The 21,716-nt window shown below is 39.5% G+C and overlaps 1 protein-coding gene across 1 annotated transcript in view; it reads right to left on the bottom strand.

Moving 5' to 3' along the window:
• Positions 1-21,716, bottom strand: part of COL6A6 (collagen type VI alpha 6 chain) — a 49,395-nt gene that overhangs the window by 243 nt on the left and 27,436 nt on the right. Inside the window, 16 exon segments of the mRNA XM_059819075.1 lie at positions 1,847-2,118; positions 2,320-2,413; positions 3,304-3,975; positions 5,065-5,155; positions 7,804-8,291; positions 8,393-8,404; positions 8,985-9,021; positions 9,885-9,920; positions 13,342-13,404; positions 13,728-13,790; positions 13,915-13,950; positions 15,907-15,957; positions 16,398-16,460; positions 18,048-18,110; positions 18,986-19,048; positions 19,888-19,950. Coding sequence (XP_059675058.1) covers positions 1,847-2,118; positions 2,320-2,413; positions 3,304-3,975; positions 5,065-5,155; positions 7,804-8,291; positions 8,393-8,404; positions 8,985-9,021; positions 9,885-9,920; positions 13,342-13,404; positions 13,728-13,790; positions 13,915-13,950; positions 15,907-15,957; positions 16,398-16,460; positions 18,048-18,110; positions 18,986-19,048; positions 19,888-19,950 — 2,167 coding nt within the window.

Genomic DNA, 21,716 nt, shown 5'->3' with positions numbered 1-21,716 from the left:
GAAAAGTAACTTTAGGGAAAAGTAATGTTCAGTGCAAACTGGCAGATAAAAGAGGTAGCCAGTGTTCAAGGTCTTACAAAGATTCACTAAGTATTCATCCACAAACCCACAATGCTGGCAAGGCCTGAAGCCCCTCTTCTTATTATTGACTTAACCAGAAAGAATGTCTGAAACAACTAGATTTTCAGTGGCATAAACAGAAGGAATGCTAAAAGGTCTTTAGTCTTCTACCATAGACTTTTTACTAAAATTATTGTAAAATGATTATACCTGGTCTATGGGAACTAGGTAAATAAAGGTTTTCAGAATGTCCCTCTTCATTCCAATTTGTTATACTGGTATCCATCAGTAAAAATTTGTAAATGAACATACATAGATGGTTAAATTATCCATGATAGTCCCCTAGGCAAATCCCAGAGTAATATAGATTTAAATTGCATTAAAAGTAGGTGAGACTAGTATACTTTGTAGCAATCTGGTATTCAGTAAGTACAGATCTAATCAGCTTTCACCAATGTGAATTCAGAGTTACTCAAATGAAGTCAGAAGAGCAGCTCTAGACTTTGGTATCTGCACGACATCAAAGGGGAAGCACTGAGAAGTAAAGCAAAATACTGATAAAACAATCTAACCTAAAGATTTAAAATGACATAACCTTCTCCTCCTAATCAACTGAAAAACAATCTCAAGCAATAGATCAGTACAAAGCACATCTCTCAAAAGGCAAGTTCTGGAACTGTGCTACGTTTTTAGAAGTAAACTGTTACAACTCAGGATTGGGAACGGCAGTTCATACGTCTCCTGTAAGGGGCTTAGGTCACTGCTCACAACATCAGAGCAATGCCCCTGACTACTTTGTCACAGGAAATATTTTATTTATAAAGCATAAACAGTAACATATCTTCATGCTACTGAATCTTCTGTGTGACCACAGAGTTCATGCACTGGATAATGGGAGCACCGATTCAAGATTGTACACATGCAATTAGGCCACGGGACAAATTCCATCTGTGCTCAGCAAGTCTGTCATGCACTGTGGATGTATGGCATTTCTAGAGGTACATTAGCTCTTAATTAAAGATCCAATATTAAAACAGTTTTGCAAAAGCATTGGTCCTCTCTCATCAGGGATGGGGCTACCAGACATTCCCAGAATCATTTTTGAGTGGAGAGGGATGAAAAACAAACGGATGGCAGCTGTAGCAACAAGCTACCACACCCAAAGCTACGCAGACACCATTGCCTTTTTTATCACAGAAATTCTTTCCAACTGTAGTCTGAACAATAAAAACACTCAATAGTGTTAAAAGAATGTTGGTGACAAATTATCTCACAATCAGCTTCCCACACCTATTGTATCAAATGGCAAAGCTACAAAGAAAAATGCATAATTAGGAAGCAAAGTAAAAAACATGAAGAATATGTATTTTGATAGGATACCTCTGCTGAGAGATCCTGTTCTTCCTACAGGAAGAGACTGTAGCAGAGACATATTTAGTTCCTCCACGTTGAGCTAAGCTAGCAGCAGGAGTAACTCAGTAATTATACTGCAACTCGGGGATTTAAAACAATCAGCTCTTTTAGTAAAGGGGATTAGAACTTTATATTGTATTATTACAAAAAGTTACAAATCAAAGCTAAAGTGATAATGACACCTGCAGTTCAGCCTTTAATTACAAATTCTACTGTATAAATTTCGACTGAATACAAACATATGGTGACAAAATACATTGGAAAATGTAATTAATGGAAATGCTTCATACTGTGTAAATGTTCAGCTGAGCCCTTCAGAATTTAGGGTCTTTTTACTGAATTAAAAAAAGTTTTTCATATTCTACAATCATACCATAATCAGTATAGGCAGCTCTAGTTTCTACTGTTTCCTCTAAGTTTTCCTCATTCTCCTCCTGAGCTTCTCCATACTCTTGTGGCTTTTCTCCTTCAGCATCTTCCTCTGTGAAATACTCATTCTCCTCATAATCATATCTCATTTCTGGCATTGTGTATACAGGTTCTGTGGCGGTCTCTCTAATATTCTCCAGGACTCTACTTTCAGTTCTTTCAATGTCTTCTAAACCATGACCGTAACCAATTTCATTAGTTCCAGGAAAAGGCATCCTTCCAAGAAGAGGAAAAAAAAAAATTAAGTATTTAAGCACCAGTATGGTCTTGAAAAATGCATCTGGCTCATTCCTTCTGAGTACCATGAAAAAAAATTTTGATCCTGATCCTGCTACTTTGAATATAACTACCAACCCAAAGGTAGAAATCTTATGTTCAGAGACACACACTCAAAAAGTTTAATAAGTAATTCCAAACCTTTCAATCATAGACACTTGCTGTTCTGTGTCTCCCTGATCTAAGTTTTCACACTCTTCTTGAAGTTCAGGTGAAGGATAACTGTTCATTTCTTCTGTGGGGAAAGCACAGATACCATGGGTGAGTTTTAAAGAACTCCAAACACCAGTATGTTTAATAAAAAGCACTACATTATTTTTTTTGTTGTGAACTGGAGTTTGCATCTTTCAGTAAGTAACACACCATATCTAGAGTGACTGGCACTATGTCCAGGAAAACAAAAATTATGTTAGAGATCAGCTAAATGAGAATGACTCCTGAACCAACCTTTTATACTTTCATCTTGCTCTATAATACACCATTTATCCTTCTATAGAAACTTCGACATCTGTGAGTACAGGCTTCTGATGAGGATTTTATATCAGTGACAATTTCCTTCTTGGCATTCTCATTTGTATTTCAAAGCATCTAAGACCTGCTAATCTGCATGAATGTGTCCCGAAAAGTGAAAAAGTTCTTTCTCTGCTCTACAGAGGAGGAATAACTGCAGTAAAGAGAGGTTAATGCCAAATCTGCTAAATGTTTAAACTTGTATCTGCCCCAAAGCCTAAATAGGCATAAACAGCTCAGTAAATCTGGACCTGCGAATGATCAGAGGAGAAACATAGGCCTAAATTGGGAATATATAGCTGTGTTCTCTTAACTGAAGAATGGTCTTTCTTTAGTGAAAGTGGAGTCAACAAAGCCACACATTAAATACAAACTTAAGGGAAAAAAGAACTACTTAAGAGTTTGCCCTAAGGCACTATTACAATATAATGCTGTTCTGTCATTAATGGCACTTCCATTACTGTCCAGCATCTGTGACAAACTAAAGATGAAAGATTGGCTAGCTAAATTATGACTAGAAAATGAATGATAGTGCATATACACTGACTACCTTTTTCTACATAGCATTTCTCTTTCTTTCCATAACTTAAGCAAATGCCACTGTGTGCTACTTACGTTGTAGAAGATTTAGAAATGCCCGGCTAAACCTGTGAGCATATACCATCTCAGATGTTGAAACCCTGCCCAATGTCAGTAAATGCTGGTCTGTGGGGGAGCTTGACAGCTCCATCAGCTGATCGTCACTCACATCATTGCCAAGTGCAACAGTGAACAAGGTGAATCCTTGGCACTTGGCTCCAAGTGAAATTTCTCTGAGCTTCTCTCTGTCCCACGTGCTTGTTTTGCTTCCAACTATTGCAAATATGACCCTGTGTTTTCTTTGTCTGGGGGCTTTAAAGAATACATTTTCAACTGTCCACTTTAAGGCAGAAGCAATAGCTGATGGGCCTCCCAGTTGGTGAACAGACTCTTGTATATGTTTCTTCATCGCATCTTTATTGCTGTATGTGACTAGATCAAACTCCAAGGCCACAGGGGTCTGGTTTCTGTCAGGCAGGAAGCCCCTGGGAGCCTGCTGCACCAGTGCCACTCTGATGCCTCCATAAGATTCGTTTGGCTGTGAGGAAACAACAAACTGATCTAGCATGTTGCTCACAAAGTCTTTGGCTCTCTGAAACTCTTCACTGCTGATGCTGCGAGAGCTGTCCATGATGTAAGTGATATCCATATCCATCAGAACAGGGGGAGAAAAGGGCACCTCGCAGTTGGTACTTGGTTTGCATTTATCTAGACAGGAGGAGCCAATAGGCAGCAAACTATTTAGCAACACAACAAAAACAATAATTTAGAAAAAAATTCACACAGTCCTATTAATCTATTTTATTTTTCTTAAATTCTGATTAAAAAAAATCAATTTGGCAACTTGAAATCTTTTTGTTCTAGTAAGGCAGATGAGTCTTGCTGAACAAGGTTTTGAGATACCATGGGAAATTACTCAGGCATGAGAGCAAAAAATGTTCGTAAGGTAAAACTTAACAGATCAGAGTTCCCTTGAGAAATTTTCTTCTGTCGAAATGTAAACATTGTAAAGGACACTGGAACAAACTCTGTTTTTCACCTCAGACCATTGTTCAGCATTCTGAAACATTATCATTTAGTAGCTTCTCCCCCCTTCACAATGCAGAATTTACATTAAATGAACCTGGTTTCCCAGAATCATAATGCTATTTTAAGTGCATTTCTGTTAAAAAGGAAATGCCAAACGCAATAATTCATTTCACATGTCTGAGACAGCAACTAATTAAACAACTTTTGTGGTTTTGAGATTCTAATTCCTATCATCCACTGAAGGGGAAATTCAAATTTTAACTTCTCAGCAGTGGTAATCTGTAACCAAGGAATGATCTGGCATGGAGGGCAAGCAGGCCCAATTGCAGAAGGGCTTAAACTGACTGGAAGCAGGAATGCCAGAGACAGAACAACTCCCTGTAAGGGAGTGAAGTTTCTTTTGGTGATGACAAGAAACAGCCACAGCATTGTCTTGTAATCATCCTGAAATGCAAGCACTCAGGGGCCACGTTTGGGCAGCAGAGCTGTGCTCTTGCCCCATGCAACCACTCATGGGATCGGTGTTGGTACAAGCGTATATAAGGAATCAGCTCTTAATGCATCTTTGCGGACTCCTTGTAGACCATTTCTGGACTCTCCCAATGCATTGTTCATTAAAATATTTTTTTTTATATATTTAAGAACAAATGTGTTTAAGGGGTACCATAAAAATTCCCCAACACCACACTGCAAAATAAAATCTATAGGATTTATTATTGAAAGGGTAACAAGATGAATACAAGAGCTGGACTTTGTAGTATGTCTTACCGAAGCAAAGTGTACAATACGTGACACTCTCCAAACTTTCATCCTGTTGTCCTTCCCAAACAAATAACTGAAATCTTCTACTATCATCAATCTATGTTTTAAAGCAGACACAAAAGTAACATTAAAAAGATATACGCAAAATACAGATGTTTCTCTTTGTTCTTAATATTCAATGTCATTACTATTTCTCTGTTAAAATTGATACTATCTCTAACTTGGTGGTTTCACTGCTATTGTAATATTGAACAGGTACACAGAAGACTTCTTCAGTTGTCATTCTGGAGCATTCCGATTGCCCTGGCGCATTACAAGGAAACTGCTTTGTGCCTAAAGATTTAACTCCACGCTGTGCCAGATATTGCCAGGTTAGTGTAGTTGCTAATGACAGTTAATTGGTGTTAGTACAGATTATTAGCCAAGAGTATTGCTTTAAGACAGTCACGATAGTTTATTTAAAGCTAGCTTGAGTATTTCTGCATAGTGTTGAACTTAGGTCCTCTGTTCACATTCATTTTATATGTCGTCTTTCTGCTCTTCCTAGATCCTAGATTAGTTAATGACTCAACTTTTATTCTCTGTATGCATACAGCTACCCAAGTCTTGACTGGGGTGGCTGTGTGCTATTATAACACAAATGAGGGGAAAAATGAGTCACTGTGGGATTGCAGTTGAATGAAAATGAAAGAAAACCCTCATGGTTTAAATTCATAGATCAAGAGCTTTTCTGTAAAGGTCACCATATTTTCCCCTTGACAATGCAGAGCACCATGCTCTGGCTTGAAAAATACTTTCTTTTAAAAAAATGGGGAGACAGCTTTATAGGTATGAATGGAAATCTCAGCACAGGTAAAAGATACTAAGATTTTTTTTTTTTGTGCCAGTGAAGGCCTATCACTTTTTTTTTTCTTAATAAAGTGCTACAGAGAAAAGGGTAGGATCTCCTATCTCAGCTCTTTCTGGGACAAAGAGAAATCCTCCACAGTGAAGATGTTTTCTTTGGAGAGAAAATTCTGGCATAAAAAATTCTAGCATTGGAACAACCTATGTGTTGCCTGTAATCAGCTGAAGAAAGACAATCTTCCCCGGTAGAAGGTTTGACCACAGAAGTGCTTAAGGAACCCTGAAGAAGCTCCAACAATATCCTACAATTCCACTGACCACCCAACCCCATCCAAATGTAATTAAAAGGAAAAAACCATTTCCTTGTGGACTATGATAAATAAAAATGGCTGTAAAATATAATAATATTGCAGGAAATTAACCATATATATGGATAAGGTAAAATGGTGAGGAAAGAAAGAATTACTTTTTGCATTAAACTTAAGCTTTGTGCGTATTATACACAACACAATTAACTTCTGATTAATGTCTGTAAAGGATGTTATAGTCAGGCCTCTTCAAAGGAATTAGAATTGGCAATAACTGTTTAAGCGATCACCAAACTGAGGCTCCTGAAGCAAACTAACCAAAGCCAGTAAGTATCTGTGGCTACAGGCTGGTAGGATCATGAAGATTAAACCACCTCTCAACTGCAACGGCAGAAGTCCATCTGAAAGAAACAGGGAGGTTGTATTTTCTTGGGTGGTGGTAGTGAGGCTGGTTGCCTTCCCATCACTGTAACCATAAAGGAGAGCTGGGCAATGAATTTTTTGCCTTTCCCCCTGCTAAGCAGAAGCAGCTTTTTCAAACTTTTATACTCTGAAAACTGATTCATGGAAAGCTGGTACCTTTGTAAATACCAGCTGTCATATGCATTCGGATTTGCATTCTGCTTATACTAAGTAAACAAGATACTGATGCTTGCTCCTGTTTATCCTGTGGAGCAACCCAGTGAATAAACTATAAAATTCCTTCTCATATGCCAGCAGAATTTTTTCATTCTGCTAAATTAACATTCAGCCAGACAAATATGTGAATTGACTAACAGACATGAGGCTGCATGAGAATAAATATAATATGAAGATTAAAGGGCTTAGATGCTACTAGTCCAGAACTTAGACTCCAAGTTTTGCACTTTCTGTCACATGTAGGTAAATGTAGTTCCCCTTCTATGAGGATAATCTTGAAGAAACAGCAGCTGGAAGGAATTTTATTGAAAAAAGTTAAAACTGAGCACAGATAAAAAAATAAATTGAAAAAAGAGAGAACATGGAATCCATATTCTGAAACCTTAAAGAAACTTAGCATTGCTTTCCTTTGGTACTTGAAAAAACGGATTGCTTATTTCCGTTTACTACCTTTTTATATTAAGTCATATTTTAAAATAAAAGCTGTTCAGTTTCTCCTGTACTAATGGCAATACAGCTATCAAAAGGGGGTTTGCTTAATTTAATTTTCTTTTGAAAAAAATGCATGTACTTGAAGCCTTCTACTACTACTTCTTCTAGAAACTAGGGCCACAGTTTGTTAATTAAATGATTATTACATGTCACAACTTCAGAAGAGAAATGGCACAGGTAATCAAGTGAAATTAACAAAATGTTACTGAAATTCTGTGATTTGGCCTAAAAGCACAAGTCATAAATAATTCATGTGCAGAAAGAGGTCAGATGGTGATCATTACAGTCAAGTGAATCAGTGTTTCTTTGTTAAAACAGTAACCTTTAATACACCCCTTTCTAATAAGGGATTGGACAGTTCCTGTAGAACGTACTGGCTTGAGAGCACACTTTACTCAAATACTAGTAGATACTAAGCAAATGGATGACTGACTCAATTTTCTACAGTTTATCTACTTACTGAGAAGGCACGTCTGATATTTGGCACTTCATTGAAGGCAATAACCACTGGAGTGATATCCAAGGCACTTAACTCAAGTAGAGCTGTGCTGATGGCAACATCATCCTGCGATGGACCACTGGCAAAAAATAGGGCAACTTTTCTTGTGAGAATGCCCTGACGAACACGTTTGAAGACATGTCTTGCAACAAATCTCATGGCTGCCCCAATATTACGTTTTCCAGTGGATCTCTCTAGCGGTATTCTCTGGACTGCTTGTAGTAGCAAGTTGCTTTTTTTGAATTCTGAGAATCGGATGAGATAACGCATATTGGTATTGAAAGAAACAATGGAGACACGAGCACCTGTTGGGCAATTGCTTTCACTGATCTTAATGGTCTTCAGCAATAACATAACAATGTTCCTCATTCTTTCGAATGCAGCTGGCGTAACATCTTCAGACATATCAAAGGCAAACACCACGTCAGTTGGATAAACTGGACATGTGTCTGTATATTGAAATAAGAAATTTGTGTGAGAACCTTTCCACAACTCAGTTTTTTCTTCAAGTGTATAAAAGAATGGACATGCAGAGGCCAGATGGGCTTACCTGATGAGCAAGCTGGAATGAAGAGGTGGAGAGCAAATACATTATTTTGGACTCATATTCATTAAAACGGTGACATATTTCACTTGCTTTGACTAAAGAGCCTGATCCAAAGCTCAAACAACTGACAGAATCTGTCAGTGAGAGACAAAACTCATCTTCCACAATCAAATACTCAAAGTAGTGCAGTTTTACTGGATGAGGAATAAAGAAATTGTTCTGGGTTCTGCTGAGCACACAAGTGTGAGAGAGAATGAACACTCAAAATCTGGGAGGACAGGTGATATACAAATATTGCCTTCTCTCACAGAATTCCCCCAAGGGGATTGGCATAATGCCAAAGAATTAATTTAATCCTAAATGAGGACAAGAGACATTTGCTACAGTTTTTGTAATTAAGAGATAGGAAAAATGAGCAAAAAGCATAAACCTGTTTCATACACCTGCTGAAAACCCCTCACAGTTAACAACTACCAGTCATCATCAAACCGAACCCAGATAAAAACTACCAGTCTCAGGGTTTCCAATGGAGGCTATTCCATATAAGAGAATGACTAGGTGGAATCAGAGGTAAAAGAAGATGCTTCCTACTTACGGCATTTTTTTCGTGTAAAATTCACAAGTTCACAAGGCTGCAGGAGCAAAACAAAAAAGCAATTAATGGCAAATCCCAGACTGCAAATCTTACTATTGGTTTGAGCTGACAGTCATATCCCAGCTCCTGAACTCTCACTACAGTAATTCCAGAATCATACCTTCCAATTTCTCTCTATTTCTAATGGTACAGGGGCTCTGCCCCTACTGCAGAAACTAAGGGATTTTTTTTTAGACATGCTCTGTTGGCATTTAATCGTCTTCTGGAGCATTAAGCAACCATTAATCCATTCTTTATTTTGTGTTAATAATCTGATCTAGGAGGTCACCAGGCAATGACACTTCCATAGGAGAATGGGCATTTCAACAGCAACTCACATAGGAAGAGAGAGGTCCACAAAGGAGGACAGGACCCCTTTGGACATAGAACACACCTGCAATAGTATTGCCTGCAGGTAGTTGTCCATGCAAAGGTTAGATGGAGCCTTTACTCAGAAGTGTTCATCTTACATGGGATTAGCATTCTGAAGAAATCCTGCCCTTCTATTCCCAGTGAAAACAGCTGTTGCTGAAGAAATGCCTTCCTTTACAAAAGAGTGAAAAGTAACCCTAAACCTGAGCTGGTGTGTAAACTGACGCGAATGAAGAAACAGATAAAGGAATATTAACGGTCCAAGAGTTTGTAAAACTTTGGACATAGCATTAATCCGTATGCATAATTGTTTCTCATTCCTTGATTATTCGCAAAACAGAAGAACCCACTGCACTCTGACAAGTATTTGAAAAGGATATGGTTTTCTAACAGCTAATTGTGCTCATTGCAGTCACTGCTTACAAATGGAAGAAGACTAAAACTGTTAGTTCCATGCAGTGTGCAGTTAGCTGTAAGGCAATTACTTACTTCCATTAAAATGGTGCCCATTGGTCCCTTGGCACCCTGAAACAAATGAAACACAGGTCCAGAAAATCAGACCCTGATAACGTATTTCCATCTATGACTCTGTAGCCCAAAGAAAATGCAGTCATACAATGCAGATAACCATTTGTGAATTTGAAATATGAGGAGACATTAAGTTCCCAGCATGGATTTCTGCGGACCTGTTTCCAACACAGTTGCAGACTACTTCTCAGACCTATTTCTCAGTCCATTTTCCTTTCTGGTTTTATAAATATTCAATACTTGTTGCCCTTGAGGACCAGCATAATTCAGAATTGGATTTCCTTTCTAAACAGCAGTTTCTGTGCTGTGTTTCAGTTATCTGCACCTTACATCCTTTTCAGCCTCTGATGTGTGATAAGCTTGTCCTCTCCTCTTGCAGGGTACGATCCCTACAGTTCTACCTCTAGACATCCTGCAGACTACACACACATCATGACTGCTCAACCAGCCTAGCTAGCTTTGGCTACTCTGCAGCCTTCTCCTTGGGAGCTGTGGGCAAATGCCAGGATTCCAAGCATCTTTTTTCAAAATAAAGTATTGTTTAATCTTCATAGTAGGAATAAAATACAAGGAAAAAGAACTTTTTTTTCAAAGCAGCTTGAATGTTTTCATCATGTGTGCAATTCAGATGTGTAGCAAGACTACCGAAAATTTTCACTTACTCACAGGGGGCTGCAGTGAGATACACCAGAAAAAACTGAACTCCACACCTGTGGTGGGTGGACCCTGGCTGGATGCCAGGTGCCCACCAAAGCTGCTCTATCACTCCCCCTCCTCAGCTGGACAGGGGAGAGAAAACATATAATGGAAAGGCTCAATGGGTCGAGATAAGGACAGGGAGATCACTCAGCAATTACTGTCATGGGCAAAACAGACTCAACTTGGGGAAATTAGTTTAATATATTACCAATCAAATCAGAGTAGGGTAGTAAGAAATAAAAACTAAATTTTGAAACACCTTCCCCCCACCCCTCCCTTCTTCCTGGGCTTAACTTTACTCCCAAATTCTCCACCTCCTCCCCCCCAGCAGCGCAGGGGGACAGGGAATGGGGGTTGCGGTCATTTCATCACATGTTGTTTCTGCTGCTCCTTCCTCCTCAGGGGGAGGCCTGCTCACACTCTTCCCTTGCTCCAGCAAGGGGTCCCTCCCATTGGAGACAGTCCTCCATGAACTTCTCCAATGTGAGTCATTCCCATGGGTTCTTCACTAACTGCTCCAGTGTGGGTCCTTTACATGGGATGCAGTCCTTCAGGAACAGACTGCTCCACCGTGGGTCTCCCACGGGCTCACAAGTCCAGCCAGCAAACCTGCGCCAGCATGCGCTCCTCTCTCCACAGGGCAACAGGTTCTGCCAGAAGCCTGCCCTAGTGCAGGCTTCCCACAGGGTCACAGCCTCCTTCAGGCATCCACCTGCTCTGGCGTGGGATCCTCCATGGGCTGCAGGGGGAGGGGATGTCTGCTCCACCATGGACCTCCATGGGCTGCATAGGGACAGCCTGCCTCACCATGGTCTTCACCACGGGCTGCGGAGGAATCTCTGCTCCGGTGCCTGGAGCACCTCCTCCCCCTCCTTCTTCACTGACCTTGGTGTCTGCAGCGTTGTTTCTCTCACATATTCCCACTCCTCTCTTTCCCACTGCAATTGCTGTTGCGCAGCTTTTTCTTCCCCTTTCTTAAATATGTTATCCCAGAGGCACTACCAACATCACTGATGGGCTCAGCCTTTATCAGCAGCGGGTCCAACTTGGAGCCGGCTGCCATTGGCTCTATCGTACATAGGGGAAGCTTCTAGCAGCTTCTCACAGAAGCCACCCCTGTAGCCTCCCCGCTACCAAAACCTTGCCATGCAAACCCAACATAATGCCCCACAACATTTACCTTAGTCTCCCTCTACCATAACACTACAGTTTACCAAAATCACATACTTCCTTACATCACCAAACTACAATGCTATTTCCATATTTGTTGCTTCCCCCTCCAATTAACCTTCCATTCTTCCATCTCCTGCCTGAGCTACCTTCCTCATCTCCTCTGCTGTCTTGCCGCTAGCACCATTGCAGCCATTCCATGCTTTTATCTTCTTATGTTTCCCAGCAGGTCCCAGTTTTTCTTTGGTACTGTTCAGCAAGAGTTAACTGTGAATTGCCTGAGCCCTAATGAATGCTCCTTGCAGCAGCTTATTAGTGGTGACTGAGCTGTGCAGACTTGACCCGTATGGATAATCATGCCACCAAGTTAGGAAGGATGGGTAAAACAGGCCTGTTTTGGCTGGCCCTGCCTACTACCTGTACTCCTTCCTGCATCCTTATCTCTTCTACTTCCCAGAGAATTCCCACTTTCCCATTTCACTGATGCACTGCTACTACAATATTCCCATCAAGCCCATACCTCCCAAGCTCCACTCTCACTTTTACATCTGAAGAGGAGATCTTGAGTTTGAAATCTCTCTGAAGACTTCTTGGACCATGAACTGGCAAGGCCAACAGCTGCCTGGCTCATCAGCACACAAGGTCTGTCTGTAATGCATGAGAGCAGCCAAACAGCAGGGAGGGCAATGCATTCCAGCTGGCACTCTTGATCATTCTTGTGCCCAGCATCATAAACTAAAACAGGCCAGGTACGTTCATTGACCAGCACAGTGTAATGACAAAAAAAAAAACTTTGCTTCCTAAGTTGCATGTATCCCGTGGGCCATGTTATACAGATACTGGAAAGATACTGTTATCAATAATGTTCCATATTTAAACTAAAAGAGTAAGCTTAAGAAAGTTTAACAAGAAAATAATTAACAGTAGGGATTGTTTCTGGTCACCATAGAGCTGATTTGCAGAAGTGCTGCAAGACAAAGATAGACACATACAGGGATTTTCCTAACTGCCTACAATGTTAGTCCTAAATCCTACTGAAATCCACAAGCCTTTCCCCTGCTTAGATACAGAATAAAACTTTTTGTTGTATAAAGTGCAGATCACAGACACTGGAAAAGTACATCAAGACATCTACTTGTATATAAGGATTAACAGGTTACAGTCAATTTAAGCTTTAAGTGAGTGCCTGTAATTGCAAGTCTGATTTTAAATGACTTTTCTTTTTAAATGAAAAAATACAGTGGCTTTCAGCAGAACAATCCAGTTCAACATTTTAGTACTCTCTTCTTTTTTAATTAGATATTTATTCAGCCTAAAGACAATACCAAATACTGTGGAATAAATTATGTCCTGCATTGTATCGTTGCAGTTCTATTTCCAACAGCAGGTGCTCTTGTGCACACACATCCACAGGCAAGATGTACCTCTATGCAACTGCCAAGCTGACTAAGCATAGTTTACCAGATGAAATATTATTAAATATTCCATTAATCTAATAGCAAGTTTAAGAGCAATCTAAGAGTGATTTTTTTAAATAAAAATAGATTACCATAGGTCCTGATGGCCCTTGGTCCCCTGGATCTCCCAGGGAACCTGGTGTGCCAGCATTACCCTAAAAATAGAAATACAAGTTTTATTCTTTATAATTATACACACGGATGCACAATTTCAGCAGAGAAAAACCTCTATAACTATATTGTGAGTTGGATCACGCATTTACATAAAGATAGACTACTACCCTTAAGAATTATTAGCAATGAACATCTCTAAAGACTTAGACCTGCATTCTCTCAAGACCTCTTGACCAGGATATGGTAACAAAAGGTCAGCGTGGGAACCAATTTCAAAAAATTTTGGTGATGAATCACTTAAGGCATAAGGGCTTTACTTATAGAACTCTTTATAGAACAGAGTTAACAGATTTATCATTCTTACTCTTCTACCCCTAACTCCTTTGGGTCCTTCAGCTCCTAGAATGCCTGGGTCTCCATCTTCTCCCTGAAAATTAATGAAGTCCAGAACTTTATAGGAAAGGAGAAGACAGACAAAAAGACAACAACTTCCAAACAAGAATAATGTAAAACAAGACATAAAGAAAGCAAACATGCCCATTTAATCGTACCTCTGGACCAGGACATCCTATGAATCCAGACTCTCCCTACCAAAAGGAAGGACAAAGACTTCATAAGAATCTAGAATGTTGTGATCTGCTTAGTGTTTGATGTCTTCATCATAACTTCAAAATTATTCTTAGCATTCCACCCCATTCAAGTAATAGTGGCTACTACTCTGGTCTCAAATTACACCATTTTAGTTTAACACCTTATTAAATTTCCAACAGTTTCTGAAGTTTCGAGAGTATTCCAGTTCTCAAGTGTTTTATCAAAACTAATTTAGGCCTCCTAGTAACATACAGTGGAATTCATGTTCAGCAATCATAAGTAAAGTATAATGATCAGAATTCAGTGTTTGAATGCAGTTTCAAAATGTTGTACCCTCCATACTAAACAGAGATACCATAATATTTTCTTTTCAGTTACTTCAGTTTTCATTGTGTTCTTTGCTCATATATGAGAAATATAAGAAGCCTCACAAAGACCAATCAGAAATGAAGTATATCTTTCCTTGACATTAGAGTAACTATCAGAATTCACACTACTTACATATGTCCTTGTTTTAAGAGTTCCCTCCCATGAAAGTGGACATGCTTGTCAAACATCATATGACTTTATCCCACAATTTCTAGAAAATTACATGCACATAGGTCACACATTACTCTGAAGAGAGTGTAATGTGACTGTGAACCTGAATAATTAATAGCAACCTTAAGTAAAACCTCTACTAAAGGCTGCTCCCTTAGCTATCAGGGGAAACCAGCTCTTTCTGGATCACTATTATGGGGTGAATTGGTTTTTTGTTTGTTTTTATTAATTGCTTTAATTCAGGTCCCTCAAAACCTTGGGCAGACACATCAGTGTATAAGAAGGGCTTTGAGGCAATCCTTTAAAACAATGAATAATGACAAGAAGATTTAACAGAAACCTTTTTTCCTCATTTCTTGTAACAAGGAGGATGTTCCCTGAAATGAAAAAGTGGGAGATTCCAAGAGATTAAAAGAACTAGCCTTGCATATAACATATGTGTTACCTGTGAAACTCTCTCTCCAAAGGAAATTGTTGGGGATAAGAAAGTAAGAAAAGATTGGATACTAAGAAGCACCAAGAGCCATTTTAATAAAATGCCATTTTAGAAAGATGAGCTCATTAGTTGGAGAGGCTCCTGGGAAGCCTTTCATATTCTTTCTGCAGCTTCTGCAGCACTTTGCTTCTCCCACAAAACGGGAGAGCGAAACAGATGGGCCTCCAGTGAGATCCATTGGACCACTTCTGTTTCACAAGCAACAGAAAGGACTAGTATTGTAACACTACACAATCTCTTCGAAAGGAGGACTGCAGCTGTTTCCAACATCCTGACCATTTTGCTCACAGACTGACCCATTGGTGCCACTGGTGCCATGATTTTGACCTCATACTTTCTGTATACTTTTTATTTTAGCTGGATTCTTGTATGTTTTTAGAGAAGCAGGCATTTCACTGCTATTTTTTCAGGGCTGTGAAGGGAATGATAAGAATTTCTAAATATGTAGCAATCCAGAGGTTAATCCTCAGATCTTATTGCTGACCACAGGAGCACAAGGAAGAACATTTCACATTAAAACAGCGAGAATGTTTGAAGAGTATCACCCTCGCCTTGGTAGTCAAGGAATCCCTCCCCTGAAAGAAGAAAAATTAAGAGTCCCACCAATACTTGCCAACAAGAGTGGCTAGTCAAGCAGACTGAAATGGGGAGAAAGCATTGTGTACTCCAAGAAGTACAATCCTCCATATCCATATACACACATCAAGGGAAAGAGTACGAGAGAGTGGTTCTCAAAAGAATATCCTATTGCAGAGTTTTTCACAAGGATGGTTGTGGGAAGGCTGAGCCTCCTACTGAACCTCAGAAATGCACTGTGGCCATGTCTTACATTTCTTTTGAATCAAATATGGATGGTCACGCTTGATTTGACACTGCAGAATGGAGACTGTGAGACATCCTGACTCTAAGCACTCACCTTTGCTCCTTTGCTTCCTTCAGGACCGTAGGCATCTCTACCATCCATGCCCTGCATAGGTTGAATATACCATGAGTTAGCTTTTAATAGAGGATTAGATTCACATTCAATTCCATTTTGGAATAAAGACTTCCCATTACAATGAGATGCCCAGGCTGTTAAGACTGATGATGTAGGGCAAGCTATTACAACACAGTCTAAAAAACAGTAGCAAGTGGTGGCAAAATCTGTAGAGAGAAAACAAGGATTAAGGCCACAGTTCCTCTCCACTGTGTTCCCTACCTCTAGCATATTCTCTCTCTCCTAGAGAACCTGAGAGGAAAGATATTCTCTCTAGCCCACAAGGAATCTGGTGTCCCTAAGCAAACTGAGAACCAAATGTGAAATAATTAATTGTGTCAAATAGAGAAAATAGAAGGGAATGAACTGTACTGATTCAGATGGATGGATATTAAACTATAGGGGCCCTGAATTAGGGCAGAAAGACTCACAGGCATGCCTCTCTGTCCAGCTGGTCCCACTGTGCCCTTTTCTCCAGGGTCACCAGGTTCACCCTGTTATAATTGAAAGATAAAAGACATTAGTTTGGCTCATTCAAAATTCCTCTTTCTGAAATGTAAACTTGTCTGCTAGATTGAAGTGTGCTTATACATTTTATAGACTACTTGATGCCGGTCAAAAGCATTCCATCACAGACCATATTTCATGGAAGGTTCCTTGGGGTGGAACTGGAAAGTACTTGGCAAATCAGAATATGCTGAGCATTCATACAGCTAAACCCCAAAGGCCTTCATTCAATAAAATTCCCATTGTTACACAGAATTACCAGTGAAGAGAGTGTTTTCTAGAAAAAGTTGTATTAATGGTAGCAGGACATAGCCTGGAATTCTACCAGCCTGAAGCATCTGTTGATAGCAAACAATATTTCTCAGACAGGCTGGCTGCACTGTGTTCTTAGTCCTCTTGCAAGTTCTCTTTTCTTCAGTTCCTTCTTTAGTTTTCACTTTCTTAATGAACTTTCTTCTAACAAGAACCCCAATAGTAAACAGCACAAAACCAGACTGAGAAAATGGAATGTATGATGGATTAAATCCCTATGTTTCTTCCCAATTTTTGTCACTGTTTCACTGTATGTTTTCACACAGTGACTCTTCTCATAGTAGCACTTTGACCTTCTGATACCTCTCTGTCACTCAATGTAATAACCCTTCAAAGAGACTGAAAGGCTTAGCTAACTGGTATTATTTGTGCCTTTTAGATCCAGAGATACAACACCTAAAATGAGTTATTTTTATTTAATAAAGTAAGTCTCCCATATCAACGCACATTAATGAAAGGAAACTAAGGGGTAACATTTATTACAGGTAAGTGAACCTTAATGTGGAGCACTTATTAGTATAAGCCTTTGTTTAACTTCATGTTGATTCAGTTCACCTCAACACCTTAATTCCTGTATAACAGACATCATAACAGTCAAGGTTCCTTGAACTGGTTAGGAATCTTTAGAACAAAAAGGTTAAAACAAGCAGCTATGCTTCATTGAACTGGGAAGTTCACATGGGCCATTAGGAAAAGGCTCTTCACTGAGAGGGTGGTCAATCACTGCAACAGGTTCTGCAGGGAAGTAGTCACAGCACCAAGCCTGTCAGAGTTCAAGGAGCGTCTGGACAATGCTCTTAGTCATATGGTTTAGTTTTAGTTAGTCCTGCGAGAAGCAGGGAGCTGGACTTGATGATCCTTATGGGTCCCTTCCAACTTGAGACATTCTATTATTAACTGGTATGTATTTTCAATGCATTGGACAGATTCTAGGCATCATAAAACAACCTCAGGGGTCAGCACTGCCATATCCCTACTGCATTTTGTGAGAAGCTAGGCCCCACTGAGAACCATGACTACAGCAGCAATTAGAACAGCAGTCATGGCAACACTAAAAACTTCTTAGTATAGCTCTGACACCTGTAATCCTACCTTGAACACATCACTGGCTTTCCCATGCAATCTAAAAATGTCTATAAAATTTCACATTCTTCACATGTTCCATAGGAACAACACAAGTATTAGTTCATGCTTCTTCAGTCAGATTCTTGAATGAATGATGCTGTTAGGTTGCTGCAATTAGGTACTTTAACAATCTTTACCTTTGCTCCTCTTGCACCTAACTTCCCAGCAGAGCCAGGTGAACCTGGGGCCCCCAGACTCGCCTGTAATCAGAAGTATCAGTTAAAAGGTGCACAATGAAGACTCAAGGGCTCATTGCACTCAAGGATTCATTGCCACTTGAAATTATTACAGAATCAGTGTAAGTATTAGCACATTAACAGGCTTTTGAGGACCACAGGAAGAGTTACTGGGCAGGTTATCATTCCAATTATTTCCTGTTTTCTGTACGACTGCTTAAAATTCTCAAAATGTTATTAAGTATGACATGAATGTTATTTTCTGTCTACATAGATACCTAGTGAATACATGCATATATGCACAAACAGTATGAATATATACACACACACACAAATGGGCAAGCATGAGCATCATTACATCACTAAAGCAGATGCCCAAGGTTGATAGAGTAGGACATTCCAGTCGAGTTACACTGGTGTAATTCCAGAATCAGAACCCCCAAATCAACAGCATCACACAAGTGAGATCAGCAGTCACTGCTCAATAGTTACAACCTCATCATACCCTAGCATTAAATCTCACAGGCCATACTTTAATGAAACCACTGACCATTATCTAACTTTTCCCTCAACTACACCACTGTACATCCGGATTTATACACTCTGCAAACCATGCTGTTAGTCCTGATACTATAGAACTGAGAATAGAATCTAGAGCTAAGGCTTTTCATTGCAATCATGCAAAAGCTTGGCAACACTGAAGTTCACTTCCTATTCACCCACCTAAGGCTGTTATTTTATCATATGAGGCTGCAAATCAGTTTTCTTAAGTACTATACTGAAAAATCCTAAGTTTCTTCTTTCTGTAAGTTTTTTTAAAACTCTTTATAAAACTAATATCAACACTGAGAATGAAAAGCCCTAATGTGTCCAGCAGGAACATATTATTTAAAGCTAACCAGAGGGCCTGGCATGCCTTGTGGTCCTGGAGGTCCTCTGATCCCTTGTAGTCCTCTTGGACCCTGATGTAAAAAAGCCATTGAAAAAAAGTCAGTTCAATGTTGATAGCTTTCCAATGAAGATTAGATTGCTGCAACAACCAGAATCCAAATGCCTGTTTCACAAGCCTTAACGCACAGGTGAAACTTCTGGCTGTTTGGTTGTAAGGATTTGCCTGTGTGAAGCAGCTGAGATGGTCACTGCCTGGGGGCCATATTCAGAGGGCCACTGCGGTGTCAAAGATACCAAGGGAGCCATAAGCAACCCACTATCAACCAGGCACACTTTCTCCAGATGCCTATATCTTAAAACTTCAAGTTAAGAGCATCTTCAGAGCATCTAAGAGCATCTTAAAACTGGAAGCTACTGTAAGCAGTCTACCACCATAATTCTCTTCAAAATGACTCCACCAAGCAAATCTTTAAAACACAAAGCTTTCCTCATCAGTTTTGTCAATCAGTACACAATTTTCATCATTTCAATGCACCCTGGAAATACAGTACATTCAAAAATGCAATAGATTTTATGTACTTATTGCTGGCAATTTCTGATGAATTAATTTTGAAGATATCTGCTTGACAATATCCTGTAAGCTAGAGATGTGTTGGTTAAATTACTTATTTCTGCTATTAACTATCCTCTTTTCATTTCATTAGAAGCTGCACCCACATAAACTGAAATAGAAACTTGGCACATTTAATTCCTCAGGGTTACAGAGGAGATTTGCCAAGGAAGAATCTTACTCATAATATTCATTAGTTGAAGTAAACAAAGCATTCCAAAAGAAAAACAAAAGATCAAGACTGACAACTCATCTTCTCCGTAGCTAACATAAGAACAACTCAGAAGGTTTTTTAGTTACCTGTGGGCCTGGAAGACCAGAGTCTCCTGGGTAACCTGCTTCCCCCAGATCTCCTTGCTCACCCTGCCAGAACAAAATCAAAAAAACCAACAACCAAATCAAATAAATTAACACCTGTCATAAGTACATCAATAGATAATAATTTTGTATCTGCACAGAGTATCAGTTGACAGAATGTTTTTCAATGCTCCCAAACAGCTTTCAAGCAGCTTCAAACTCCTGTTGAAGAAAACTCAGTTAAGAAGCAAAAGAGTTGAGTAGCTTTTTTTTTTTTGTTGTTTAGGGTATGTGATGAATATAAAAGCTGCAGTGCAAGAGGTCAGTTCTACCCGCTTTGAACTTTGCTAAGTGCATTTTACAGCAATATTCCTGCATTAAACTTGTCTTTGTCCACTGCAGAGACCATGAGAAGCCATAAAGCCAGGCCCACAAGGGCAGATCCCCTTCACCCTTATCCATGGAGAACTACTCTGAGGGGGAACCATGACTTCGTGATTCATCCTAGAATTAGATGTCTTTATACTCCCCATCTTCCACTCTGGTTGCTCAGTGAGGCAAGTAAAATCTTCCTTGATGATGGAAAAAACCCACTTTTCCAGCTCCCATCTACATAAAGTTGCCGTCTAAGGATGAGTCAGTTTAGCTGACATCCATAAGAAATACTTGCTGTCTACTAGACTGAGTAAAATGATGCTAATTAGCACCCAGATATTCCAGGCCTTGCAGATGTCCTTTCACTGGAGAAATTACAAACATATGTCTGAAGATTCTCGGGAAACAGATGGTTCTGGAAAGAATCTCCCAAGGAAAATTACATTCAAAAGGCTGTACTCTCATTCTCCACCACATGAATGAAAGAAAGATAACAATACCAAAAAAAAAAAAAAAAAAAAGGCATTTGAGCAAGCTTATTTGTAGGCAGAGTAACAATACTGTAACATGGAACATCAGTTAGTAGATTGCTGCCAGGCTTATGCCAGCTGTAAAAAAATTAAATTAAATAGATTTGCACAAAAATAACTTTGACTGCAATGGAAATAGACAAATTTCTTAGGCACACTCTACTGGAATTCAAAACCATTAGAAAGTTTTCAGGTACTTAAATTAACTTTGAATCAAACCCAGAAGAGCTGCTGTTCTTTTCTTTCTTTTTTTTTTTCCCCTTTTCCTCTCTGTCATGTTTTCCTTTAGTTTAATCTCCTTTCCATCTTCACTGTTTTGCTTTGCTTTTGGAACACAGACTGCAGTGTTGTTCTTGTCTGTGACAAACACCTCTCTGAGGCTACAACACACCTTCTGTTCCTTCCGTCCGCAGACTATTTCTGACTGTTAAGAATGGCTAGCTGTGCTTTTTTTTTTTTTTAAACTATTTCAAAAAGTTAGTCTGCCTTTTATCACAAAAAGCAATAGATAATTTGAGCTAGAAGTCCTGGGAAACTGTCCATTTCAGCATATGGTGACAAGTGCTGTGTTCATGCTGACTGCAAGGGAAGTTAAAAACTTTGTTGACAGGGGCATTAGTTCAGTGTCTTTTATTAACAGCTAAACCAGTACAAGTCCTTAGGCATTAGCTAGGAGAATTCTGGCTCACTGCCTGTAATTTGATTGTTTGTCCCTGAGTACAGCATCACCAATATCTATCTTCATCTGAAAGAGGGATTAATTTCCATTCCATCCCATTTCAGCACAAAAGCTTCCTCTTCCAGAAGGACTGGCCATACCATGTTTCTTTATAAACCCAGAACACATGGTCCACAGAAGCACCCTTGAAGACCCTGCAGACATTAGGACTACACAGTTCTGCTTCCTGCCCAGGGACACCAGGAAGC

The sequence above is a fragment of the Gavia stellata genome, chromosome 6, assembly GCF_030936135.1.
Source record: "Gavia stellata isolate bGavSte3 chromosome 6, bGavSte3.hap2, whole genome shotgun sequence".
Taxonomy (NCBI): Eukaryota; Metazoa; Chordata; class Aves; order Gaviiformes; family Gaviidae; genus Gavia; species Gavia stellata.
The sequence above is the reverse complement of the archived record's forward strand: the minus strand, read 5'-3'. Positions and strand labels throughout refer to the sequence as shown.